Source organism: Sciurus vulgaris, assembly GCF_902686455.1.
Source record: "Sciurus vulgaris genome assembly, chromosome: 9".
Lineage (NCBI taxonomy): Eukaryota > Metazoa > Chordata > Mammalia > Rodentia > Sciuridae > Sciurus > Sciurus vulgaris.
In genome coordinates, this window is record NC_136469.1 from 22632797 (window position 1) to 22659676 (window position 26880).

The 26880-nt window shown below is 40.5% G+C and overlaps 1 protein-coding gene across 1 annotated transcript in view; it reads right to left on the reverse strand.

The window, feature by feature from the left end:
- FREM3 (FRAS1 related extracellular matrix 3) overlaps window positions 1-17108 on the reverse strand; it is a 66201-nt gene extending 49093 nt beyond the window's left edge. Inside the window, exons 1-2 of the mRNA XM_079154125.1 lie at window positions 11906-17108; window positions 10368-10457 (exon numbers count right to left, since the gene is read on the reverse strand). Coding sequence (XP_079010251.1) covers window positions 10368-10457; window positions 11906-17099 — 5284 coding nt within the window. The 5' untranslated portion in view covers window positions 17100-17108. The remainder of the gene's footprint in view (window positions 1-10367; window positions 10458-11905) is intronic.
- Between the last annotated feature and the right edge of the window lie 9772 nt (window positions 17109-26880).

The window sequence follows — 26880 nt, forward strand, 5'->3', positions numbered from 1 at the left end:
TAAGAAATGCTAGAATTATTTCATACTTTGTTGACCATTCATTGAGGCAAATGAATCATATTTTGCCATCCCTTAGTCAGACTGAATTCTGTTGTTTCTGCTGCACACATTTACCAGGGAACATGTTAATCAATGTGTACTTGCTTGTATACTAACAGGTTCTCAGGAAGCCTGTCTCCTTTTCTCCGTGTAGTAGGTTAATGATGACTGAAAATTTTTCCTGAAATGCTTTCCGTAAGAATAATTCATGTAGATGTATTGGGATCATGAAAAATATTCAATAGAATAATCAATAGCATTCTTAGAATTTATAGGACTTGCAGGGCCTTTGGAGATGAGCTTCTTTATTTTGCAGCCAAGAACCAACCTTCAACCACAGAGCCAACAGGCAGCAGAGCTGGGCCTGAACTCAGGGCTCCTGTTCCCCAGGCCTATGCCTTCCCACTAGGCCTGTCTCCAAATGATAATTCACGATAGCTGTGATGATCTCGAAGAGGGTTTTCATTAGTCACTGGAGCAGCAATTGCTCTCAGAGCACCTTTGTGTTGTATGACAGTTAGCAGTTCATAAAGGATTTTCACGTCATTTAATTTGTGCCTCAACACTATGAACTGGGCAGGAATTAACATCTGTATTTTGTAAAGAGGTTCAAAAGGGTAATAGGATTTGCCCAAAGCCACAGATCTAAAAAACACTAGATCTGGAATGAGAACTTCATGCTCAACATTTTCCAAGCTGAACCCATTATTCTCTGTGACGGTGTTACCCAGTGCCCTATTAAACTATAGGTTTCTTGAGAGCAGACGTTCTGCTTTGTCCAGTCATATCCCAGAGTGCCTACGGATATTTGTTAATTGGAGGATAATGCTACAGTAGTCAGAATAGTACCGTGCCACTTTAAAAATTGGGTCCATGTTCTGGTTAGGTGTCTTTACCTACTGAAGACAATCATATTTTGAACCCTAAACACTTAAATTGAACAAGTAAAGTGTTTTTCTCAATATAAAATACAGATTTCAAGTGAAACCCTATGTAAATTATGCAGTAATGCTAACCATAATGACTGTTTTAAGATGTTTTAAATTGACTACATTTCTATGCCAGAGATGTCAATTTTTGATGCTTTCCATATTTTTCCCTCTTCTTTTTTACAACTCCTAAAGAACTTTTTGATTAAATCAGCCACATTTCAGAAGCTGTCTGGATTTCAATGTGTACTCAGCTAAATATCATTTTTTTTTTTTTTTTTTTGAGGTGCTGGGGTTTGAACCCAGGGCCTTGTGCTTGCAAGGCAAGCACTCTACCAACTGAGCTATATCCCCAGCCCCAGCTAAATATCTTTTACACTCTGATATATTAAAAGCTTGCTTACTCATTAAATTGTGTATACTACTTTCTCAATATATATCTGTTGGTAAAGATGTTTCTTATGTTATCAAACCAGAAAATTTTATTCTGAGAGGATTTTTAACTTCAGTCATTAGTATAGCTTATCTATTCTGAACTTTTAAGATTATGCAAAATTACTATATTTATGATTGCCCCTTTAAATTTCAGACTCTAAATACTGCCAGAATTTTTCAGATTTAAATTATTTTGACTTAGATGAAAGGGGAACTAATGTGCAGAGGTTCTTGACCTTTTTTGTGCCATGGAACCCTTTGGCAGCCTGGGAAAGCCACATTATGCATCAAAGACATTAATAATACAATTATCAGCATATTTAAAAAGAAATTTCTGCTACTGTCATGAAAAACAGTTTAGCAAGTTCTCCAAAAGCTAAACAGAATTACCAAATGAGAACCAGCAATTCCATTTTTAGGTATGGTCCCAAAGGAACCGGATGCAAGGACTTGAAGGTATTTGTACACAAAGGTGCATTGTAACATCATTCACAATAGCCAAAAAGGTGGAAATGACACGCGTCCAGCAGCGGGTGAATGGATCAGCACAATGTAGTATGCACACAAGAAGGACTGTTGTTTAATCTCAGAAAGGAACGAAGTACTGATACACGCTACAAAGGAGAAAACTTTGAAGACATTCTGCAAAGTGAACTCAGTCAGATAGAAAAGGACACATGTTGCAATGAGTCTATTTGTATATGTATCTAGGGAGGAAAATTTATATATAGAGACATGAAATACATTAGAGGTCACCAGGGGAGAAGGAGCAGGGAGTTACTGTTTTTGTTTGTGTTCATTTTGTGGTGCAGGGGATGGAACCTAGGGCAACACACATGCCAGGCTACATCCCCAGCACAGGAATTATACTATTCAATCGTCACAGAATTTCTGTTTGCGGTGATGAAAAGTTTTGAAAAGAAATACACACAGATGGTTACATGCCTTGTATAAAAATGGTTGAAATGGGAACATTTATGTTACATAGAATTACCACCAATTAAACAATTAAATGACTTAATATTCTAAAAATACAGAATTGTACACCTTAAATAGATGAATGGTATGGTATTTGAATTTTATCTCAATAAAGCTTTCAAAAAAGAAATTTATGATTGAAATTTATGATGGAATTACGACCATTTCAAAGTAATGATGAAGAGAATGGATATTTTTGGCATCTCCGTGGTGCCTATAGTTTGATATTTCTACTAGTTGCAAAGTCAATGGTGCTTCTAGTAGTGTGGTCATCTGTTACCTATGTTTCTATGTAATTGGGAGAAAGGCTGCATTTTATATGGAGGTTAATAAAACAGTTTTTATTTCATTCGGGTTCACCAACTCCCTCAATTCTATCTGCAGATCTCTTGGATTAAGATATTCAGACTGTACTGAATTCAGATTTCAGACTGTACTGAAAATAAATACTTAGCAGGAAACTGATTTGCCTTTACTCTCTGTAATTCATTGGCATTAAAAATTTTGGAAACTGACACTCTGCTGTTGGGTGGCACTTACATATTTAATATTGCTATTAAATCAAACCTTTAAACAAAGAAATGGGAAACCCTATTACAGCCTTCCCTCAAATAATCATTTAACTCCTCTGTACCTCCATCCAGTCACTTAAAAAGACTAAAAAGTCATCATCTTAAGAAACTCATTTTCTTTTCTCCTCCTGATTTCTTGCCAACTGGTACATATTCAGAGACCATCGGCCATTTTCAATGTCATAAAGGACATAAAGGACAGGAAAGAGAACAAAGAACCAAGGAAACAGGATGAATGTAATGAGCACACAGGACTAATTCTACAAGCCAGACCAAAGAAATTAAAAGCAAAGGAAGCAGCTTGGGAGGCTCAGGCAGGAGGATCATGAGTTTGAGGCCAGCCTCAACAATTAAGTAAGGCCCTAAGCAACTCAGCAAGACCTTGTCTCTAAATAAAATATAAAAAAGAACTGGGTATGAGGCTCAGTGGTTAAGCACCCCTGGGTTAAATCTCTGGTATAAAAGTAAAAAAAAAAAAAAAAAAAAAAAAAAAAGAAAGCTCTAGAGGCCAGTCTCCTACTGCCCACTGCTTGTGCTACACAGAGCAACAGTCCACACTTGTATACACTTTCCAAACAATTGTCAAAAACAAAAGCAACTACTTGCATGCACTGTCTAATAACAAGCCTAATTAACCAAGCACTGTGTCCTTGACCACTTGATCAGGCCATGCCTTCCCTTAACACTGTCTTGAGCTTCCTCAAGAGGTTGACCCTACTCTGTGACTGGCTTTCTTCTTTTGCAATATTGCCAGTGCATGGGCCTCTGGAAACCTGACCAGGTGAGCCATTAGTTGTGCATCATGCCTATCTTACTCTATTGTCTGCTGCTGCTGAGACCAGGGCTTGATATCCACTCTGTGCATCTTACACATATTTAATTTCTCTACTACTTTCTCATAAATACAGGCCAAGGGAAAATATGTAGATGCATACATGTATATTCATTCCAACTTTTAATAAATTACTTCAAAAGAGCCTGAATCATTAGCATGCATGGGAACAACCCAGTGAGTCTGTCTTGATTGAGAAGGATAAACAAGATGCCTGGCAGCTGGACATATTGGAAGCTCAGCTACAGTGCAATGTGCAGATGGTTTTCCTCTTAACACTATTTCCAGTGATGTCAGACCATCGAGGCTGGGATGAGTCTTCCACACCAACTGGAAATAGTGGTTTCAGTTTCTGGACGTGGAAGTGGCGTCATTCAGTCATCCCTGTGACTCGCCTACTGAGAGGCAAGAACTCAGCAATGGCTTCAATTTTTCTAAAAAGAAGATGAGTGTAAGGCTGAGAGGCTAATGAAACAGAAAAACTGACTATGTAGGGACCAGGGTGCATGATGGTGAATTCTCTCATACAGATCATGACTCTATTCTTTCAACTCTTAATTGATTTCGTGGGAAGTTTTATGTAACACTAGTGAATGTACCCAATTACTTTCCCAGTTCAGTTTGTTGAAGGAAAAAAAAAAAAAAGTTACCTAAGGACTTGACTTTATGCATGTACTATATACAAACGTCAACTTGCCTAGAGTTTTTGCTTTAAGTTATCTTTTGATTTCCAGAGAAGCATGCCCCTTTTGAGCTAACAGATCAACACATTTAAGGATACTTTAAATATTGACCTAATTTCAGAAGAATTAGGATTTTTAAATTTTCTTATCCTTTCATGTTCCTTCCTAGATTAAGTGCCAATAACACGAATAATAACCATTTCACTCAACCTCATCAATATTTGGTTTCTCTCTCTCTAAGGTGGGGGATAACACCCATGTCATGAGAAGTAAGGTATAACATCTGAGATAATATCTGAGGTAAGTGTTCAGGAAGTGCTGAGCCTGAATTTGACAGTATCTTATCTTATTTTCAAGAAGAAAGACAGATGTGAACTAGCCATTCCAAGTGAGTCCATTTTTTTCTCTTTCTTAAAGAACTGTATTTATGGATATGCCTCATCCATTAATATACACATACAAATGTGTGTACACACTCATATTTATTTATTTATAATTATTTACATGGCACATGTATATGCACATGGAATTTAGGACTTAATCTTGCAGCTGCGAAGTTTAATTTTAAATTGATCCCTGAAGTGGTTATTTAAGAGTCTGCCTACATAATGAAAATAAAAATAAATTTTAGTTTTTCAAGTAATAAACTGTTTTCAAGTAGCAGCATGTTTTATAAATTGATGTATTTGGTAGTCAGGATATTTAGGCACTAGAAGACAAAAGACAGAAGACAACATAACAAGGCAATCTAAGCATAGTATATACTGATTTACTAATAAAGAATATTAACAGACATCATTCATAATATTTCTCTTTTCTTTCAAAAGTGTTTCCTCTTTCCATTAATGACTTTTGGAAATGAGATTTTTTTTCCTTATACCAGCACTTTCTTAGGTTACCAGTTGCTGAAGCTATTTTGATACGTGGAATTACATGTTTAAAAAAATAAATTCTAGAGAAAATAGAACCCCATGTTTTATTTTATGAAGGAAAGGGTCAGCAACAAGCATAATTGTTGATTCCCTCCTGCCTGAGAAGAATCTATCCCAATTTGCCTTTGTTTAGGTGATTGAATCCATTACATTATTAATGGGAGACATTTCTGAGATACATACAAATCAGGATAATGTGGTTAGTCATATTAATCAATATTATTGAACCAAGTTGGTTGTGAGGTATTTGAGCACTCCTTTTTCTTAAGTGGAAATTGCTTTTTTTGTAAAGCATTTACAGAAGAAGATTTTTTAAAAAAGTAAAAAGAAATAAAAACAACTTATAATCCATTGTTACCATTGTAAATCAATTTTAATCTCTTGCTACAGATGCTATAGACATTTTTCTATGCATATATGTATATGTGCACTTTCATGTAATCTCCTTACATCTTTACCCACTGCTTTCTACTTGATTTTCTTCATTTAACAACGGGCTGAGAACCTCTCTCCACATTTGCACACATAGATTTACTATGACATCATCTTCAAAGGCCCAAAGAATGTTTTGGGGTCTTAATAAAGTTACACCTTCTCCCATGTTAACAGGAGCTAGGGAAATACGTTGAGCACTTTGTCCTGCTGCTAATTACACTGTCTCTTGGATTCTAATACATTTCAATTCTTTATCTGCTCATTTGTATTTATCTCTTCTGCATTCCAGAACTCTGTTTTAAACTTACATATTTTTCTTGTCTTTTAAAATAATTTCCCACATTTTTAAATTGGTGCATTATAGTTCCACATAATGATGGCATTTGTTACATATTTATACATGCACACAATATAATTTGGCCAATATAACTTATATCCTTTTTCTATCACTATTTTTTATTTAAAATTAGAACTATTTGGGAAATGCAGACAGACTCCAAGGTAGGGCTTCTTTGGGTTGAGTGTGAAAATGTTAGACCATGGATCTGATAGTCTGATTACTAAGAGACATTTTTGTCATGCTCTTGAATTCTCTGATGTGTTCTAGAGAGTTTAAAATTATAAATAAGTGTTTATGGTCAGTTCTATCATTCTTTAGGTCTTATTACTCTATTTTCATACTTTTTAAAATCTAAACAGAAAATTAGAATTCTTATGGACCATGAGGTAAGTATCAGGTCAGATTCAAATATCAAAATGCATAGCATTAATTGAATGGACTTTAGACACTGAATAATTTAAGAGAAAATTAAACGATCTGTTTCAAGTCTTATGAAGAAAGTTAAATATCCATAATATATCAAAAATCAAAATTATCTTACATGTATTTAACTATTTACTGAAGCTTATTAAAAAGAATTTACTTGGTCCCTTTAGAACATTCCTTTATATGTATCATTTTAATTCCTTAAGCCCATTTCTTCATTTTAAAATTTGAGATAAAAACTCATATCTCTATCTCACAACCTATGGTAAGGGATCAAACGGGATAAAACTAAGGGAACACTGTAAAACACTTTATAGAAATATTAAGTGCTATGCAAGTTTAAGGCAATATATCATAAGTGGAAAAGACCCATTTGGTGTATGTATAGTATGGATAGGCAAAATTTGAATCCAAATCTGTAAGCGTGGTGACCAAGGGAGAGGAAGATCAATGAACCTGACAGTAGATTGAATTGGCACAGTTCAGAGCTTTAGAAGTCTAAGAAGTATTGCCTGTTCTGCATGTGGCTTTCCTGGTAACCTTGAACATAATGAAATTTGCCTCCAAAGTTAAAAAGAAACCAAGAATTTATACTAAAATAGCCTGAGTCTGGATTACTTAAAACGGCACAAATTGATGGAACCTACAAATAGTCACATTGGCAGAATCTTCCATTTAAATTGCTAAACTCCCTAAATGAGGATAGTCATGGTCCCAGCATGTGTGAGGAAAGGAGAGAACGCAAGTTCTTTGAGCAATTTATTCATGCTGGTCCTCATATTACAGAACCCAGCTGAAAACGCTGAGGATGGTACTTATTGAGTGATTGCTATGCACTGAACACTCTTCTAAGTGTCGTGTGTGTGTTGATTCCTTCAGCACTTGTGGTAGGCAGAAAAATGTGCCCCTAAAACTATCCACATCATAATCCCTGGAATCTGTGAATGTTACATTACGTACCAAGAAGGACTTTGTAGATGCGATTAAAAGATCTCAAGATGGGGAATTACTCTGGATTATCAGAATGGGCCTAATGGACTCACAAAGGTCTACATAAAAGTGAAAGAGGCAGGTGAGTGGGTTCCGAAGTCATGTCCCATGAGCAAGCTGGCCCTGAGGATAGAGTAGGGCGCAGCCTCCAGAGGCTGGAAAGGGCAAGGAAAGGATCCTTCCCTAAAACCTCCACATAGAAATGCAGCCTGGCCCAAACCTTGGTTTTAGTACAGCAAAAGCCATTTTGCTTTTCTCGTCTCCAGATCAGAAAGAAGACAGATTTTGTTGTTCTGAGTTACTACGTTTGTGATACCTCATTATACTGTAGCAATGGGAAACCAACAGAACCCTTAGGATAATTCTATGGAGAGCGTGGCTTCCAGTTCACAGACCACTAAGCACAGACATTTTCTCAAAGCTAAGCAACTACCGTGGGGTGAAGCTGGGATTTTAATACAGGTTGCTTGGCTTCAGGGCCCATGAATGGGAAGCCTTTGGAGTATCAAGCTTGGGGTGTTGGTAAAACTACAGTTCTAGGGTCCTCTTGCCCCTAAGATCCCTGAGGTCACCAGAGACATAACCCTGATGCACAGTTCTGGAGTAAGTTTATAACCTCTTAAGAGTTTGAATACTGGTACTGCAAACAACAACAATAACACCACCACATTCTACTTCTGCCTAATTGTGAAAATTCAGCCCCAGAAGTCTGTTCAGCCAAAATAGTTTAAACAACTGGAATGGTACTTTCTGTTGGTGCTATGTACTTTCAGGAAAGAAAATTTTTATTAGATCAAATTGTCATTTCATTAAATATTCCATTTAGGGAATCTTCTAAAAGTGAGATTATCTTAAAAGAAAAAAAGATTAAGTTGGTTACTGTTAAGAGATGGATTCATAAACATTTGAAAATATTAGATAAAAAAATATTTAAAGGGAGTCTTTTATCAGTTGATGAAGCTGTTTTCAAGAATGTTCAACACTGGCAGACATGGATCGTAGTTCAGTGTGTGGCATTAAGAGGGAATTTAAAAATCCCCTGAATAAATAAATGCACACATATTTAATTAGCTCGAGGTTGTGCACATGTGTTTTAAGACCAAGTCTTAACAGATGGATCCTCAAATATTTTCGAGTCTGCTCTTGATCATTCTTATCATTTTAATTTATGAAGTGCTTCTTTGTTGGGTTAGAAATTTGCTGCCTTTGGCATGTTCTCTGAGTCTTCTGAAACAAAGGTATTGTAGCATTCATAATGAAGAGTCCTGGCTTCGGAACTGGCAAGACCTGGATTTGATTCCAGCTCACTTGCTTATTCCTTGTATGACTTCAGAGAAGTTATTCAACCTCAGTGTCTTTATACGAAAATAGGATTCCAATTCACATCACAATGTAGTACGGATTAAAAGTATTTAAACACACACACACACACACACAAACACACACACACACACTATCAGCCTCATAGGAAGCACTCAAAAAAAAATTGTAGCTCTACAAAATTCACATCATGATATAACAGGTAAGTCTTTCTCCTGGCACTGCCCAGAAAGCAGTGTCAGAATTATCGAAGGTATCATCCTCAAAAACAGAAAGAAAAATATTCACAATGAAATATTCTAATAATTCCTTTTGAATCATTTTAAAGGGCATAAATTAATCATTTTAGAACTCTGATTCTTAAGAAAATGGGGAAATTGGGGAAAGGAGGAAAAGATTTGTTTTCAAGTTTAAGTGAGAAGATGGAGAGGGGGGATCCGGGTTTCCAGGGCACAGAGGTTGATCTCATCAGAAAAGGAGAAGGTGGCTACTGATAAACATCTGCTTTGTGCCATTAATAATATTATCTCACTTAATCCTCTTAGGGAGCCCCTTGAATTAGGCATGAAGATCACCTTTTTATAGATGGGGAATGAATGACAAGGGGGTCAAAGTAGCTCATTGAAGGTCACATGGAGCAAATTAGGATTCAAATGCAGCATACCATCTGGCCTCTCACATAAGGCTGCTTTGCAATAAATCAGTCCTTGACTGATTATACACGATTTAGGCAGAAAACACTTGTTACTTGCTGGTGGGGAATGAGTAATGATTTAGACTGAAAGAGGTTATTGAATGGTGAGGACAAGGACATCATTTCTGCTGTTATCCTGTCATACTGAAAAATGACTTTTCTTCTGACCACATAATTATCCTACCCCTAGCTGTTGAACGAAAGAACTTTTTGTTAACGAGTTGCTGCCCATTATGTGAGTTTGAAGAGATACAGTGGACAAAGAAGGTGCAGCAGAAACAGCTTTTTGGCATATTTTTCTCTATGCCAATAAATACATTTTTAATCCCATCTAAGAAGATTACGAGTCTAAGGTCAGGGAGCCCTAAGATTCAGTTCTGCAGCTGAAATCCTAAGGAAATCTAAAGGTAGATTTTCTAATTTGTTTCAGAATGATAGAAACCACTAGCTGTTTCTCAGAATCCCCTGAGGATAGGATGCAGTTGCCTTTAGGATGTCCCACATAATCCAGCTCAGCTACCAGACAATGTTCTTCACATTTCCTTCATCAAATTCCTCATTGGTTTCTTCTTGGAAACATTGATTTATCAAGAATCACTGGGCACAGGATGACAAACAAAACCAAAAGAATTCATTTGTTGGTATGATGTGTAACAGTGTTGGCTGTGTTGCCTATATAAATGATGTAGGGTTTTTTTTCCCAATTTTTCATTGATTTTGAATTCATGATGGGTCCCTTTTAAGGTTTTACTGTTGACTTACCATTGTCTTCAACAGAGAAGTAGAAGATGTCCTCTGTTGCCCTGCTGCCTTCATTCAAGATGTAGTAGATCTGCATCTCATCAATGTCAGCTTGAAGACAGAGCAAACATCACACTAAATCACGCGGCACCGTAGCAAAGAGGGATTTTAACAACTTCAGTGGTTCAGCAGGGCATGGAAATATCATAATGAAATAACAGTGAAATGTACACAAATCACATGACAGAACAAAGCTTTAGAATTTTTTTGAAGAGCTACTATATGCATGTTCTTTGGCATAATGTCCAAAAAAGAGAATATTCTAGTTGTACATGCTGTATAGCATACTGGTTCAATGGAAAGTCAGGTCTGTTGGGTTTTAAGCTTTCAGCATGAATATAGAGCATGAAATAATGGTGGATATGCATTAACTATTTGTCAAAATGAATTGAAATAAGAGTAGCAGCTACTTCCAAAGAAAAAAGGCAATGATATTAAAATCGTGATTTTTTTCCTATTGTCGATTCTCTTGCATTTTTTTTAGGTGGACACATACCTTTATTTTGCTTATTTATTTTTATGTGGTGCTGAGAATCAAACCCAGTGCCTCACACATGCTAGGCGAGTGCTCGACCACTAAGACACAACTCCAGCCCCTCTCTTGCATTTTAAAGAATCTAGAGTTGTACTTTTCATATTGGCAATTATTTGTATTTCAAGGATAATTTTCTTTTAGGGGGAATTTATTTATGAGTACAATTCTTAGGGAACCATACATGATTTCACTGGTTTTAGAAACAATTCTGCAGATGTAACCAAACAGTTTTTTAAATACACTCCATAAATTCTACCCAGATTGAATGCAGGTCTACATGTATTGTACTTGGGAAATTTTATGCATCTTTATGCACAGAAGTACCTAAGGAAGATGAAGGACATTGCAAAGAATATCCAAAAGACACCAGGGTCATATCACCTGAAAAAGCAGAGGCCCTGCTTCTAGTTCACCATCAGTATTAACACCAAATTAAAAAAAAATCATCTTTAAATATAGCCCCTCACACATTTAGGCAAACTTCATTCTATTCTTTGTTTTTTAGATGCAAAAATTACATTTAGTATATTAAAAATGCAGTATAATACTTTATAACCAAACTCCAGATAGCAAACAAAAAAAATCTAAACTTATTAATAAACTAAGCAAAGAATTTCTAGATATGTCTTTTTACAATTCAAAACCAAACTGATATTACTGAAATCAAGGCAGCTTTATCTTACAATATTTCAGAAGTTGATGCTTCCTCCTGTGTTTTATAGTTTTAAGGTACAATTGTAAACTTTATTAATATCTATGGGTTCCTGTTAAATGGACATTGAGATGAAATAGCTAAAAAAGAAATTGTTGGCTTTTTTTGTTTTCAGAATAATTTTGCATTCCACTGTGTTTTATTAGAACCAGAGACTTACTGCCAACGAGCTGAGGTCAGAACAGTTTTACACAGAGACATCTGATGCACAGAAGGAGGGAGACAGAGGTGTCAGGGAAGGATGTGACTAACCTTGTGTAAACACGCGAGTGCTCTTGTCTCCAAGGCCAGTGTTGCTGAGGAAGCCATTCTTTGGTCCTTTGGTCACTTTATATTTCAGGAGTCTGTGGGGACTGTCCTGATCTTCTGCCTTAAGAGACTTGTTGGTAAGAAGGAAGCCCATGTGTCCGGTGTGAAGGTGCTTCAAGGCTGAGGCACCCCTGTTAATGGCAATCTGGGGTGCAGTGGCAATCTGGCTGTTGTTTCTGGAGCTTATCTGAATCCTCATTACCTGGGGTTTGTGTGTCTCTAGGGCAGTGTCTGGGAAGACATAGAAGTCAGTGTGAGTGCCATCCGTCACAGTCAAGGAGAAACTGTCTTCTGGGGTCACACTGCCATCGTGACAGTAGCTAATCAGATTCTCGTTCAGGTCTTGCTTGGTGAACGTGGTCACAGGACGGCTACCATTATACAAAATCTTGCCATGGGTGGGAACCTGGATGATGGTAAAAAGAATAAGATCATCTGGGGTATCCTTGTCTTCCACTGTCAACTCAAAAGGCGTGATCAGTTTGCTCTCTCCTCTCTGGAGTGTTAGTTTATAGATGGTCAAGATAGGTTTCTTACTGTCCGACTCCGTGATGAAGATCCTGAAGGTTCTGAACACAGGGTTGTGTCCATCAGTCACTCTCAACTCAAAACCATCCATCTTTATCCCATCAACTGAAGTGTGAACATAAGCTATTTTGCTACCAGTCAATTGCAGCTGAGTGAAAGAGACAATGGGCTTCCCGGGATGCTCAGAGCTTTCCAAGTGACCCAGGCGAGGAGCCACCGTGATGCTGAAGTGAAGCTGTTCACCAGGACTGTGGATGTCACTGGTGTTGAGCAGTTCAGTGGTGAGGGTCACTCTGCTCCCTTCCCCTAAAGCGACCCCTTTGTTGACCACCTCAGGGAAGACCCCATTTAAGCTGCCAATGGTGACATAGAAGTAGCGGTCTATCAGAAGGTTAACCCCATCAGTCACCTCAAACTTGAAAAGATCAACAACCCCTTCTTGGCCTGTGTGGGTGTAACAGATGAGGCCTCTGTTAATTTCATCCTGGGTAAAGTTCATCCCCAGAGTGAGGTTGTTCCTCACTTCTCCTCTGGGCCTTCTTAGTCGCTGTAGAAGTCCTTGCTGCGGTCCAGAATGGAGGACGAAACTGAGGCTCTTATCATCTGAGTCAAGATCTGTGACCTTGAGCACCTGATTTGTGATGATCTTAGAGTGTCCAGTCTCTACTCCCAGCCCCTTGTTGATGGTCAGCTGTGGGGTTTCATCATTCACCAGGATCACCACAATGGGGACCCTCTTGTGGGTGGTGTGTTTGCCATCACTCAGCCAGACCTCAAAGCTGTCCTCTGTGGTCTCTGAGTCATCATGCTCATACACAATGGTGGAGGCCTCCTGGATCTCCTGTAAGGTGAAGCTGCGGATGGGCTGGTTGCCTGTGGTCAGCTGCTGTATGATCCGTCCATGCCGAGGGAGGGCTGTGAGTTGAAAGTGGAGTTCATTTGGTGGCAGGTCAACATCTGCTCCATTGAGCAGCAGGGTGTCTATGACCAAGCTCATCCCCTCTAACACCACGAACTCTTGGGCAAAAAGTTCAGGCTGCTCGTCATTGGTAGGTAAGATGATTACAGGGAGGAAGACTTTTGGGGAGAAGTTGATGCCATCAGAGCAATACAAGGTGAATTTGTCTGCTTGTGGCTCGACCCCCTTGTGGATACTCTGTACATAATTGATATGCCCCACTCGAACATCCCTGATGGAGAAGGCACTGATGGGGCTACCAACCCGTGACACTTCTGAACCAGGAGCTGGTGCAATGTTTTCCAGGTAACCAAAGGCTGGCTGACCAGTTATTGTGCAGAGGATTTCATCCTGGGGAGTGTCCACATCTGCAATCTTGAGATGCTGCAAGGTTAAGGGGATCTTCTCACCTTCATAGACAATGAAGGACTCCCCTACCAAGACCTTGGGGGCCACATTGTCCACTGGAAGCACAGTCACTTGAACCTGCACCCTCTCAATGATGCTGTCCCCCACTAACCAGTGATAAGTATCTTTGGAGAGGAGGAGGCTGAAGACATCAAACTGCTTTTGGAAACCAACTTCACCTCCAGTGTGGACATAGGCCACTGCCCCACTGATGAGGTTCTCTAGGGTGAACTGTTCTGTGGGCAAACCATTCATCAGAATGATGCCTAATTTGGGACCATTCTCCACAATGAAAGACAGCATTGAGTTGTTCATGTCCTTTCTGCCATGAATGACACCCATGGTGATTTCTGTGGCTTTATTCTCTAGTACATCTATGAAAATATCCAAAAATGGACTACCTGGGATAGAGATCCTGGGACTTCTGTTAGCTACAGTGGGATGTACAGAAATCCGGACAGTGATGGGTACACTATGTACCCCGTCACTTACCTCCAGATGGATGATATCACTGGTACTCCAGTCTTGCATATGCTGGTAAGAGACACTCCCATTAATAATATCAGCTCTCGTGAAAGATTCCCCTGGGACCATACATTTTTTAAAGTACTTCAAGTGTCCATGTTGGGGAGCCCAGACTAATGTGAAGACAATTTGGTCAATATCTGTGTCAGGATCTGTAACATCCAGCTCATTACTGCTAAGGATAAAGCTGTCTCCCTCTAAGATAGCAAAGCCTCTGTTGGTGACTTCTGGAGGCTGGTTGTCCAAAGGCTGCAGGAATAATGTGAATGTGCCTGGTACACTATTGCCTGCAGCATCTTCCACCTGGTAGGCAAACTGCACAACCCTTGGTGCAATACCCAGTTTCTGTGGGGGCCGGTAAGCAATCTTGTGGTGATTTACCTGGGCCTGGGTGAAGTGCATGATGGGAGTGTCTGGTGAATCCCTGAGCACAATTTCTCCAGCCTGGACTTGGTGGTTGCTATCTGTGTCAGTTGGTAGTGTCAGTAGGGTGTACCAAAGTTTTCGGTCATCTGAGTTCTGGTCAATGTATTGGAGGAATTTCTTCTGAAAGTAAGTGAGCTGATATTCTTGTACAGTCATTTCCAAGGTAGTTCCTGGATACAGTTCTGGACTCAGTATATCCATTGGCAGGGTATTTATGGTGAAGAAGTACTGCTTGGATAGATTGGGTGGGTCATGGTCATCCTGCACATGGAAAGGCAGTTGTACCATTGCAGATTGAGGGCTGTGTGGTCCAAGATGGCGGAAGAAGAGTTTCCCTTCTGTTATGTCTTTCTGAAGCCACTCAGTCACAACCTTCTCATAAAGTCCTTCTTCTTTCACATAGTACCAGTCATCTAGAGGGGTCATAGGTGGTTCAGCCTGTTGCAGCAGCATCTCCCCAAGGTACTGACTTGAGGAGCCAGAGGCTAGATCCCATTCTTTCTCTTTCTCTTTTCCCTCCAGAGGTTGGTCTTCCAGCACAAAGCGGATGGTTGAGTCCTCAGAATCAATATCCTTGGCACTCAGGACAAAGGGGGAGATTTGGACCACCTGCCCTTTGGTCAGTGAGAGTCCTGTGTTGGCACTGACCACTGGTGGTTCATCATCCACAGGTATGATGGTGAGGGGGAAGAGGAATTCTACCTGGTGGTGCCCATCCTCCACCCGGAAGATTATGTTGTCACTGTAGGTGTTGCTACCATCATGCTGGTACACCACTCGCCCCATTGCCAGGTCCACTGGTGTGAAATACTTGCTCTCTGCAGGTGCCCCAAGTACCACCAGATGTCCATGTCTCAAGCCTCTGACTGCAGCCAATTTCACCCTTTCCAGGTTATCTCCGTCACTTATCTGAAGGTTGTGGGTAGTGGACAGCGGCTTTGACCGACCTTCAAAAAGCAGTAATCTTCTGTTACAGTTAATCACTGGGGCCAGGGCATTCATGGACTTCACTACTACAATGAAGGCAAAGGGGTCTGAGGTAGCGCCTTCTTCGTCCACTACTTCCAGTTCCAGCTGGAAGATCCGGTCCCCATCAGAGCTCTCCGTGGGGGGCTGATAGGCAATTTTTAGCTCCCGCAGCTCCTGCTGAGTGAAGGAGGAGACTGGAAGGCCCAGGGGGTCGTCAGTGTTGACCACATAGCCCTGCTGGTTTGGGTGCCCCGGGGGGACTGTGGGGGCATTGAGGATGTTGAAGACCAGGTCATCGGGGTCTGACTCAATGTCCTCGGCTGCCAGTGCTTCTGGTGTTAGGGCGGTTAGCACCAACTGATCAACTTCCGCCATCATCAGGGCCACTAAGCTGGGCCTGGGCGCCCTGTTCTTGGCTCCCTTCGGGATTCTCACTAGCAGGTGGAAGTGCTCGCGGGCCAGCACCTTCACTGAGCCAGCATCTGGGTCTTCTCGCCCTATCAGCTCCACCATCATGGGCACATAGTCCCGGTTGGGCGAGGAGGTGGTGGGGGTGTGCTGGTAGCGCACTCCAGCTCCTACAAACGCCTCACAGTCTACGGGCCTGCCCCTGGGGAGGGGATCCCCCAAGGCATCCACCAAGCGCCCGTACCTCGGCAATGGGTCATCCCGGTGAGGAAGAGGGGTGAGCCGGCACCTACGGGTGGCTGTGACTCCTGACTTAGGGGAGGCAAAGTCCAGCACTGTCCTATCAATGGCACGGCTCCGTCCCCACAATGTGAACACCGTCAAAGGCCTGTTGCGCGTCACCAGCTCCAGCTGGGAGAAGACCACGTCCACCGCCAGCGTGAAGGGCAGCACCAGCGCGTAAGTCCCGGCGTCGTAGCGCAGCTGCAGCCGCACCCGGGCGCGTCGGGGGCTGCGCGAGCCGAAGTGCGTGTACTGGACCTGGCGAGCCCCAAAGGCACAGGGGAAGCGGCGAGGGGAGAGCGAGCCTTGGAACCGCGGCAGGACGTCCAGCACCGTTACCTCGCACCGGTCTCCCGGCTGCACTCGAATCTCCAAGTCCCGGTGTGGGTCGAGCCAAACCGAGCGGCCCAGGGGCACCCGGAGCCCGGGGTTGGCAATCAGGACGCTGGGGCTCCCCTGGCTGCTGCCATCAAGTGCTCCCCAGGCAGGCAGGTAGAACACCGGTTGCGTCTCTGGCTCGTTCTCCGGGGAGGGTAGCAGTCCCTGCAGCGCGCGACAACTCAGGAGCAGGCAGGAGAGCGCCACGACAAGCTGCGGGGGCGTCCCAGAGGGGGTCCAGGAATCTCCAGCCATAACCTGAGATGAGACCTTGGCTTTCGGATGCCTGGAGGGTGCCCTATCCAAAGAGGGGCTCCGCTTAGCAGCAGGCACGGGAGACGGAGGGGATGGCTGCTGTCAGGTCAGGAGCGGATGCGCGGATCCAGCGAGAGCCAGCGGCTGCCCTTCAGCTGCGGCAGGTAGCAGAGGGGGTCCCAAGTCTCCACTCTGCTGGCGCCAGGGCCCGCCCAGATATTCCCCAGCGCGGGAGACCTGGCGAGGGTGCAGGCGCTCTCTCCTCCACTCCGGGTGGCTTTACCCCGGCTACCTTACAGACCTTCGCGCCCAGAAGGGTGACCGGCCATGGTGCAGTCCTGGACTGCCTGCGTCGGGCCAGCTGGTATGGATACCCTCTTTAGTGAGTGCCACAAAGGGATTGTCCCTCAGGGGTCGGAGAGAGACTAGGCAGGTCAGTCCTACGCTTGGGAGACACCGCTGTCGTGGCGTGGTCCATTCATTCAGGGAATGGTGTTTCTGGAAGAGCCGAGAGACATCATTCCTCTTCCTTATCGCTGACAGGAGTGCATTTTCTTGCCAAAATTGAGTCTCACTTCGGACATAAAAAAAGCTGGCGGGAGCTCTTTTGCAAATAGGATTTTCTAGCTGTCTGTCTGATGAAACAGTTTATTCCAGGTTTTGTAATTCCCTGTTTCCAAAACAACCCTGGCATTTTTCTTCTGCTCAGCTTTTGGGAAAAAAAAAAAAAAAACAAAAAAACAAAAACAAAAAAACAAAAACAAACAAACAAACAAACAACAACAACATTCAGGTTGGCAAACCTGAATAGCTTGTATCTGTTTCTTATCAGTGGGTCTCAAGTGAAGCCCATGCATCCAGTGTACAGGTCAGCTTCCATCCATTTTCTCAGAATGTGGTTTCCATCTCTAATCAACAGAGACCACCTGTGAGTTTATTAGACGTGCTGTTTCCTAATTACTTTCTTTGGAGAAAAATATATAGTAGTCAGAGGGAAAGATATCAAGAGAAACAGTAGCAGAGAAAATACCATAGATACTTGGATTTCTCTCTAAGAATCAATCCATTCAACACTTGGAATCCCCTCTGTGGATGTCTTGTTTGGTACAGATTCGTCTGAATTTTTTAAGTGTTAGAAGAGTCTGGTCTCTGTGCAGACTACTCTTTTCCTATAAATAAAATATTAATGTGCTTTCTTATGAATTAATATGAATGAGAGCTACTTTTTGATGGCAGTAAAAATGGAGGCATACAAAATTATAGTGGTAAAAATGGCTTCAAGGGGAATACAAATCCTCCCTAAATTATTCTTTCTTTCTTTCTTCGTTTTTTTTTTTTTTTTTTTTTTTTTTTAACAATGCTGCAGATGCCTGTTTTATTCACTTTAGCAGCTTCAGCAGCTTCAACAGCAGCAGCAGACGATTCTCCAAGCAAGAATAATGTGCTAGTACCTTGAAAGAGTTAATCTCTTTTAAATGTTAAATTTAATCAGCTAGTGAATGCTGTGTTCTATATAATCCACTAAAGTAGGATATTAATACATCTCATTAGCACACAGATTTGTTCACATAACAGAATTTGAAGAGCTAGTACATTTGAAATAATGTATGTTTAACCTAGTTAGTATAGTGTGTCCAGAGAATATTATTTTAAAATATATTTTTAATTGAAACACAGGTAAAATTCCATTACAAAGGAAAGTGGTATTACTATTCCATAAAGCTCCTGCTTTGCCCAAGGATGAGTTTTTACAAAAGAACATTTGTTAGTCTGCATATGTTAAATTTTGCAAGGTGAATTTTCCTGTGTAAGTGTAGTTTTTGTTCTTGTCCCAGAACCACTCACTTTGGGGCAGTACCTTGTTCACATGCTGTTCCCTTTAGAGACAAAAAATGGAGGTAGCAGCTAAGACAGAAAAGTTAAATTGCTATATTTAGATTTTCGTCTTCTGGTCTGCCCTTTCCAGCATTCATTCCCTTTCCCCTTTATGACCATCTAATATCTTGGAAGGTTCCCCTGCCCCCATACTGTATCCATTCCTTCACTTGCCTTCTGAGGACACTCCAGTCTGATTTCTACCTTGGACACACCAACAAAACTCTTGTTAAGGTTATTAGTGACCTACATGTAGCAAAACAGTATGATACTCTTTCCTCTGGTTCATGTTGCCATATTCTTCGATTTCCCTTAACATTCCAGTTAAGTCTACCGTCTTCGGGAAGACTTTTCCATATGGTCCCCAAGGCATGTTACTAAATTGCTATTTGTAACTTCATATCCATTCATGCACTGGTCTGGAAACTTGTTGGGTTGGTCTTGAGTCTTTTTTTGAACAGAGAATATGCAATGCTCACCACTGATGCCCAGTACTTATGTCAATAAGTGGCATGTAGCAGGCAGGTAATAAGTATTTGTTGACTGACTAAATGAATAGGTACAAGAGTATCAGAAGTAATCACTGACATCATGCAGTCTAGGTGCTAAGTACAGGGACTGATGGAGGTGTAGCTTAGCTTTCTTCTTTAGACTGTGCCAATTTTTTAAGGTTGGTGTCAGCTCTGGTTAGAGAATGCAAATTTGATTTCTAGACAAAATTTATATTATAAATCTCTTCATTCTGTGGAGCAGTTTCATTTATCCATATTGCCCTTTATGTCTCACCTTTGTCCTTTAAGCCTGAGCTGCATTACAAGGGTATCAGGAAGCAGGAAGGGAAAGAACTATAAACTCTACCCTATGCCCAGGGTTTTCATAAGCTCTACGTTCAGTGATCCTTGAGAAATCCCTGCAAGGTGGTATGTGTGGGGGTCTCTCAGCCATGTCCTGCATGGATGAGAAAAGGGTTAACTGCTGGAGGATGATATTGGCTATACATTAATCAGTTACCCATAAACTTATCTAATCAATAAACACACAAGCGCCAATACTCTTTTTAAATGAGAAGGGGATGTGGATGGGTCTGGCCATACCAGCTCTGGCCTCTAACGACATGGGGTAGACCAACTCTCCTTATTTTATAGTCACATATGTAAAGGGCCCCGGACCAGGAGGGGCTTCTTCTGTGATGAACAGGATGGAGTGAAGTTAGAGGAGCCATTTTCTTAGAGGGACTAGCACAGAATCAGACAGGGAACCACTCCCACACAGCACCACATACTACCCTGCAATCTGGGACAGTCCTCCATGGTAGCCAGTTCCTAGAAGCCAGACCTCTGTGTCCCTAGTCTGATTCTGCTTAATAAGGATGACTCCCCACCGTTATGGATCTTATTTATAATTTATATGCAATAGTGGAGCTCTCTCTATGCAGCTGTTATAAGAATTGAATGGATTACTACACATAAAAGACTTTGAATAGTGCCTGGCATACAGTCAGCACTCAATAAATGTAAGTTACTGTTATAATTATAGATGGGAAATAGAGATTTACCAGACATAAGTAGAAAAAATTTACCTTGAAGATTAATTCCACTATCTCTAAAAGTGTATCCGATTGCAGGGAAGAACTCCTCCATGCCCTTGACTCTCCAGGGGGACTTTCTGTCCTGTCCCGTTTCTTTAATAATTGGCTCTGCCCTGAAGTTCACAGAATAAACTGCATGCAAGAGGTAATAAAAAAGATACTCTGTGTCCAAATATTCTGCATGTGCCTTGGCAGAGTGATGGTCCATTTTCAGCAAAGTCATATCCAGCTTTCAGGCAAGTGACAGAACAGGTAGGAAAAGTTCCTGCCTCATGAATGAGGATACCTACCTACATCAGCAATTCTTACTTCCCCAGGTTAAAGCAGCCAAGTCCAGCTAATCAACCTGATCATGGCTGAAGTTCTTTTTTCTCTACCAGCCAGAGAAAGGTAAAGGTCTTATGCCCTGATAATCAAGGAGGAGCACCTTGAATTGAATTGCTTGCAAGTGATTAACAATATGATGTAGTACAGCCTATACCTGGAAGCTTTGCCCTAATTGGCCTTGGGACACCAATGGACTCTTAAACATTGAAGAGCATGCTCCAGGGAGGATATGAGTAAAAGACAAAACAGAATGAAACCTTGAAATGGCATTCATGGGCTGCATAGGTCATTTGTCATTTGTCAGGTCTGCAGCATCAAGAGAAGTTAGCTGAGTCAAATCACACAGCCTGTCTGCTTTATCCCCATTACACATGTCACCAAGGGGGTACCTGTTTCTGATCAGTCTCTCCCAGTCTGAAGAATGATAGTTCCACCTCACTCACTGTATCCCAGGGCCATATTTTTGTGTAGTCTAGACCAGGTTCTCCATGCCCTGCAGGGTGGGCACCATTGTTCTCTGTGCCTGAGCACATGACAGGACATTATTAAGGGCAGGCTCTACGCGATGGGGCAAACAGATCCCCAATGGAGTAACCACACAGTGTGTGTCTACACATTTCCCAATAAAATCCTAACTGTTCCCTTTAAAGAAGTGGTTTAATCAAGGAACAGTGATGTTGTCAGAGCATTTTGGGAACTAGGTGGTGTGAAGGAGAGGGAGAAGGAAATCAATGCTTTGCCTGTCCTTCTGAGATATCAACTGGCATTTGGAAGTCGGAGTCATCCTTGTTGGGCGCATGATCCCTGATTTCCAGAGCATCTCCTCAGGCTCTTACTGCTCAGGGAAAATGACAGGTAGCAAGAACAGGGCAGCAGGTGGGAGGCAGGTGAAGACTTGTTGCTGCTCCTCACCAGTACGAAGAGTGGGTTCAAGCCCCCTCATTCCTGGTTGAAATAAGACCTTGGGAATGAAAGCAATTCCTCAGCACTTATTTATGACATGACGATTGATCATCTTACTTTAAATCATGCAACATATAAAAAAATAAGTTTTTTATTTCAAAGAAAGGCACTGGGAGCAAATGTAAAGGTTAAAAATTAACAGGTTGAGAGTTTTCTAATCCACCTGTAATGCTTTGTTCTGCTTAGTGTATGTGTAGGTACAATGGTTATTTCTTATAAAATTGTTATACATTTTGGAAGTAAAAGCTCTTGTGATGAATAGCAATATTATGTAATCGTCATTGTATTTTTGGACAACTCAGCTGAATCTGAACTCAGAATGACTTTTAAATGACACAATTTTGCTTGGTATTTGAAGTTTCCATGAATCCAATTTGAGTCAGTCAAAAGGAAATCTGGCTATTAGATTCTATTTGCTGTGTAAAAGTTTCATCTGATTAAGAATTATGTTTTTTAGGGCTGGGAATATAGCTCAGTTGCTGTTGTGCTTTCCTTGCAAGCACACGGCCCTGGGTGTAATCCCTAGTGCCGCAAAAAAAAAAAAAAAAAAAAAAAAAAGAATTGTTTTTTAATGAATCACCTTTTCTCTCTTAAGATTTGATTTGGTGCATATTTGAATCATGAATTTAGCTCTGAGAAATTGAATTCAATTAAATTCTGAAAATGATTTGTTAGTATATTTGTCAAATAGAAAAATACAATAACTTCTCAGTTATTTTTTCTTTTGCATATCCACTTGGAGTATTCTACTTTGATTTTTTCCATATTTGGTCAATAATAAAAGTGCAGAATATGAGTAAGAAAAATATGAGCATATCATTCTACCTTTATTAACTATGTTTTCTAAGAAAATGAAAACTTTCATTTTCAGCAATATCTTACTGAAAAATACGATCAATAGCTGTTGAATAGATGTTTAAATATCATGTAAATGTTACCGCTTAAGCATTAGCATATTTTTCAGAGATGTTAGTTTAAGGATACAAAGAGTCAGTTATACAGGATAAATAGGTTCTGGGGATCTAACATATGGCATGTTGACTATAATTAATAATCCTGTCTTGTATACTGTAAATTTGCTAACAGTATAGATTTTCAATATTTTCACCACACACGTTAGCTAAATGGGGTGACGGATGTGGTAATTAATTTGACTATGATGATCATTTTACAATGTTTGTATATCAAAATATCATATTGTTCATCTTAAGCATACACAATTATATCTCAATAAAGCTAGAAAAGAGGGCTGAAGTTGTGGCTCAGTGGTAGAGTGCTTCCCTTGCATGTGCGAGGCATTGGGTTTGATTTTCAGCACCACATATAAAAAAATGAATAAAACAAAGGTCCATCAACAACTTAAAAGAAATATTTAAAAAAAGCTGGAAAACGGCTCCAGGCGGCTGCTCAGAGGAGAAGGCGAGTGTTTTCATGTTTCTGAAAGGATATAATGACAGTCCTGCCTAACATCTAAGTGGGAGAACTTTAGACAACTTCATGACTCCCTTTGACTTGAGCTTCTAGAGGTAAAAATAAAGTCTAGTTTAAATAATTAAAAAAAAAAAAAGCTGGAAAACATCAACTTTTTAATATTAAATTGTTATTTTTAAATGATGTTGTGTTAGCTTGCTAGCGTTCCTGTAACAATGCCAAGATTGGGTGGTTAAACAATAGAAATTTGTTGTCTCACAGTTCTGGAGGCTGGAAGTCCAAAGTCAAGGTTTTAGCAGGGTGGTTCCTTCTGAGGGCGGTAAGGGAAGGATGTTTTCCAGGCCTATCTCCCTGGTTTTAGATAGTGGTCTCTTCCCTCTGTCTCTTCACTTTGTCTTCTCACCATGTGCATCTCTGTGGCCACATCTCTCCTTTTCCTGAGGACATCACTCACGTTGAGTTAGGGCCTACTTTATTGACACCATTTTAGCTTGACTCCCTCTGTAAAGATTCTGTTTTTAAGTAAGATCACATCCTGAAGCACTTGGGATTGGGACTTCATTCAATAGATGAATTTTTGGAATATAGAATTTAATTCATAACACTCTTACACTGACCCCTCAAAAGTCATTCTCCTCACAAGCAAAGTACTTTCACCCCAAGTCTTAACCAGATACAAAATCAACTCAAGTATAAAATATCATCCCCAAATCACTTAAATCAATTGTGGATGAGACTTGGGATTATGATTCACCCTGGACCAAATTTCTTTTCAGCTCTACACCTATGAAACCAGACAAGTTACCTTCTCAAAATATAATGGTGGAAAGGTATAGAGTAGACATTTTCGTTCTGAAGGGACAAAAACAAAAAGAAAAAAGGGGTCATGGGTCCCCAGCAAGTCTGAACCTTATGGAGAAAATGCCATTAGGTTTGAAGACTTGAATTAATCCTCTTTGTTTGGGTGTTCTGTCTGCTCTCTCCCCTGGGTTCTGGCTGGGCATGTGATAATATTCTGAAATAGTTACATGAAGAATTCTAGCATGTTAGGAAAACTTTTGGCAGGCAAGTTGGAGGATAAAAAAAATCTAATTTGAATTCTACCTAATAGTAAGCTGATTTGTTTATCTGTACAGTCAAGCATATGCTTGGTATAATATAAATTCATGTTTAGGTGGTTAGGTAGGAAATCAACTCTGAAGCCTTTATATATGAGAGCAATTTATCATTTTATTATTAGGTTCATTCCAGAAATAATGACAATAATAATTATCATTCATATGGCTTGTAGTCACATTAATTTTCACTATGATTTCTTTACACAGAGTCAAATTATTAAGCAATTCCAAGTTGATGTGTCAAAAATTCTCAAGTTATAGGTATATGTGTTTTCACTGAGTAGGACTAAAAACAAGTGTAATTTTCCCATATAAACTATTCCAGGGATGGTGGTGGGGAGGGTGTCATATAAATGTGGCTTCGGTAGTTGATCCGTTGGTTTTGAAATGGCGCCCTGGAGTAACTGCAAAGAAACTTTAACCATGATGTTCAGAATATTTTTAAAACCGCATGATGCTTAATTTTGGTTATGAGGGTGTTTCTGCATGGGATGAAGACAGCTGTTGGATTGATAGATTTCCGCCCTGATGGAGCTGGATATCATTCCCTCTGTTGAAGTTCTGAATGAAAAAAAAAAAAAAAAAAGGGAAGAGAAGGAGGAAGTCCCCCTTTCCTTCTTGCCTGGTTGCTTAATTGGGACACCAATCTTTCCCGGATGTTGAGGCTCCTGGTTCTTAGGGCTTCAGACTTGGACTGAATTATACACCGGCTTTGCTGGATCTACAGCTGGCAGACAGCAGATCACGGGACTTCTCAGCCTCCATGCTAAGTCAACGCCTTCGATCTTTTAAATTGTACAAAATCTATTGGTTCAGTTTCTATGGAGAACTCTGGTTAATACAAATGATGAATTTATTTCAAGAGCACTGCCAATACATTCAGTAAACTTGAATAAGGTTTATTAAACATTTCTACTAAGGTTTCCAAAGGAACTGATTTAATCATATGTTATCTAATTTATAAGTACCATGTCAAAAGTATTTTTTCAAAGAAGATGCTAAGAGTAGTAAGATGCTCAAATGAGATTAAATTTGCATGTGGGTATGTGTGCGCATCCTTTCTTCTGGGGCAGGGAGAAGAATATTGGGTATGGTAAAGGCAGCCTCCCCCATATCCAATATAGCCCATGGATAAGACTCCTTTTGGGAACTGGGGCAATCACAGGCTGACATCTTCTCCACTTCCTAAAGGATAGGTGTGGGTGCTGCGGAGTTACTTTCAAAGCTTGTCCTAGGCCAGGTGCAGTGGTGCATGCCTGCAATCCCAGTCACTTGTGGGGTTGAGGCAAGAGGATTGCAAATTCAAGGCCAGCCTGGGCAACGTAGTGAGACCCTGTCTCAAAATAAAACATTTTAGGAAAGGGCTGGGAATGTAGCTCAGTGGAAGAGCTTTCCTTGGTTCAATTTCCAGTACAAGAAAATCAAAACAAAACAAATAAACAAACAAAACCAAAACCAAAGCCCAAAATGATAACACAAAGAAAACTTGGTTTAGGAAAGAAACTCATTTTCGAGTGATTAAAATCAAGTGACACTGGGAATTTGGATTTCCATGACTAACAGGTATGATCATTCTTTTGAGAATTTGAAGGGACTCTAAATTCAACTACTTACAGAGTTGCACAGACACTAAAGGAGAGAGATTACATCTCAGTCTCTGTTGTGTTAACATAAAGTTATGCTTTACATTCAGTTCTGGTTTTTGTCTATGAAAGACACAATATTGTTTCACAGTATAACTTTTACTTTCCAAGATCTGAGAGTTTTTGGAATTAAGGTAGTATTTAGCACACTGGGGTGTATTTTTTTTTAATTTAAATTTTTTATTTTTACAGACTGCATTTTGATTCTTTGTACACCAATGGGGTACAACTTTTCATTTCTACGGTTGTACATGACGGGGCGTATGTTTTAACATGGGCCAGGGAGAAAGGACCTTCGTACCTGTTCAATTTTATGTTAAGTAGGAATCATAAGAAATGACCTTTGGTATAGGGTTGTGTGTATGGATTCCATAGCAGGGATGGCAAAGAAGCCAAGCAGGTATCCAGTCACTACCACTGGTGGTCTGTCCAGGCCCAGAATGGGCTCCACAGGAGTGGTGCCCATGGGTTCATCTTAAATGGAGTACATAAGTATCATCTACTTGGACCCAGGTCGGCTTAGTGCTTTATTATTCAATTATGGAAGATGGGTGGGAAAAATTAGCATATTTTAGGGGAACAAAAAGAGAGGGGAAGGAAAACCGAGATGGATAATTGGAGGGGAAGAGGCAACTAAAAGAAAAAGAAAGCTCACAGGGAGAGAGAGGACAAAGGCTTTAGGACAGAACACCCAGCAAGAGAAATGAAATGATTCAAGGAAGTACCAGTGTCCAGTCAACCAGGCAATCTAACATCTGTTGTTTCCTTGCTCATCCTTTCCCTTTTAGGGCAAGAATTGGCTTTTAAAAGTTTATGCATTTCCCTGAGACCCAACG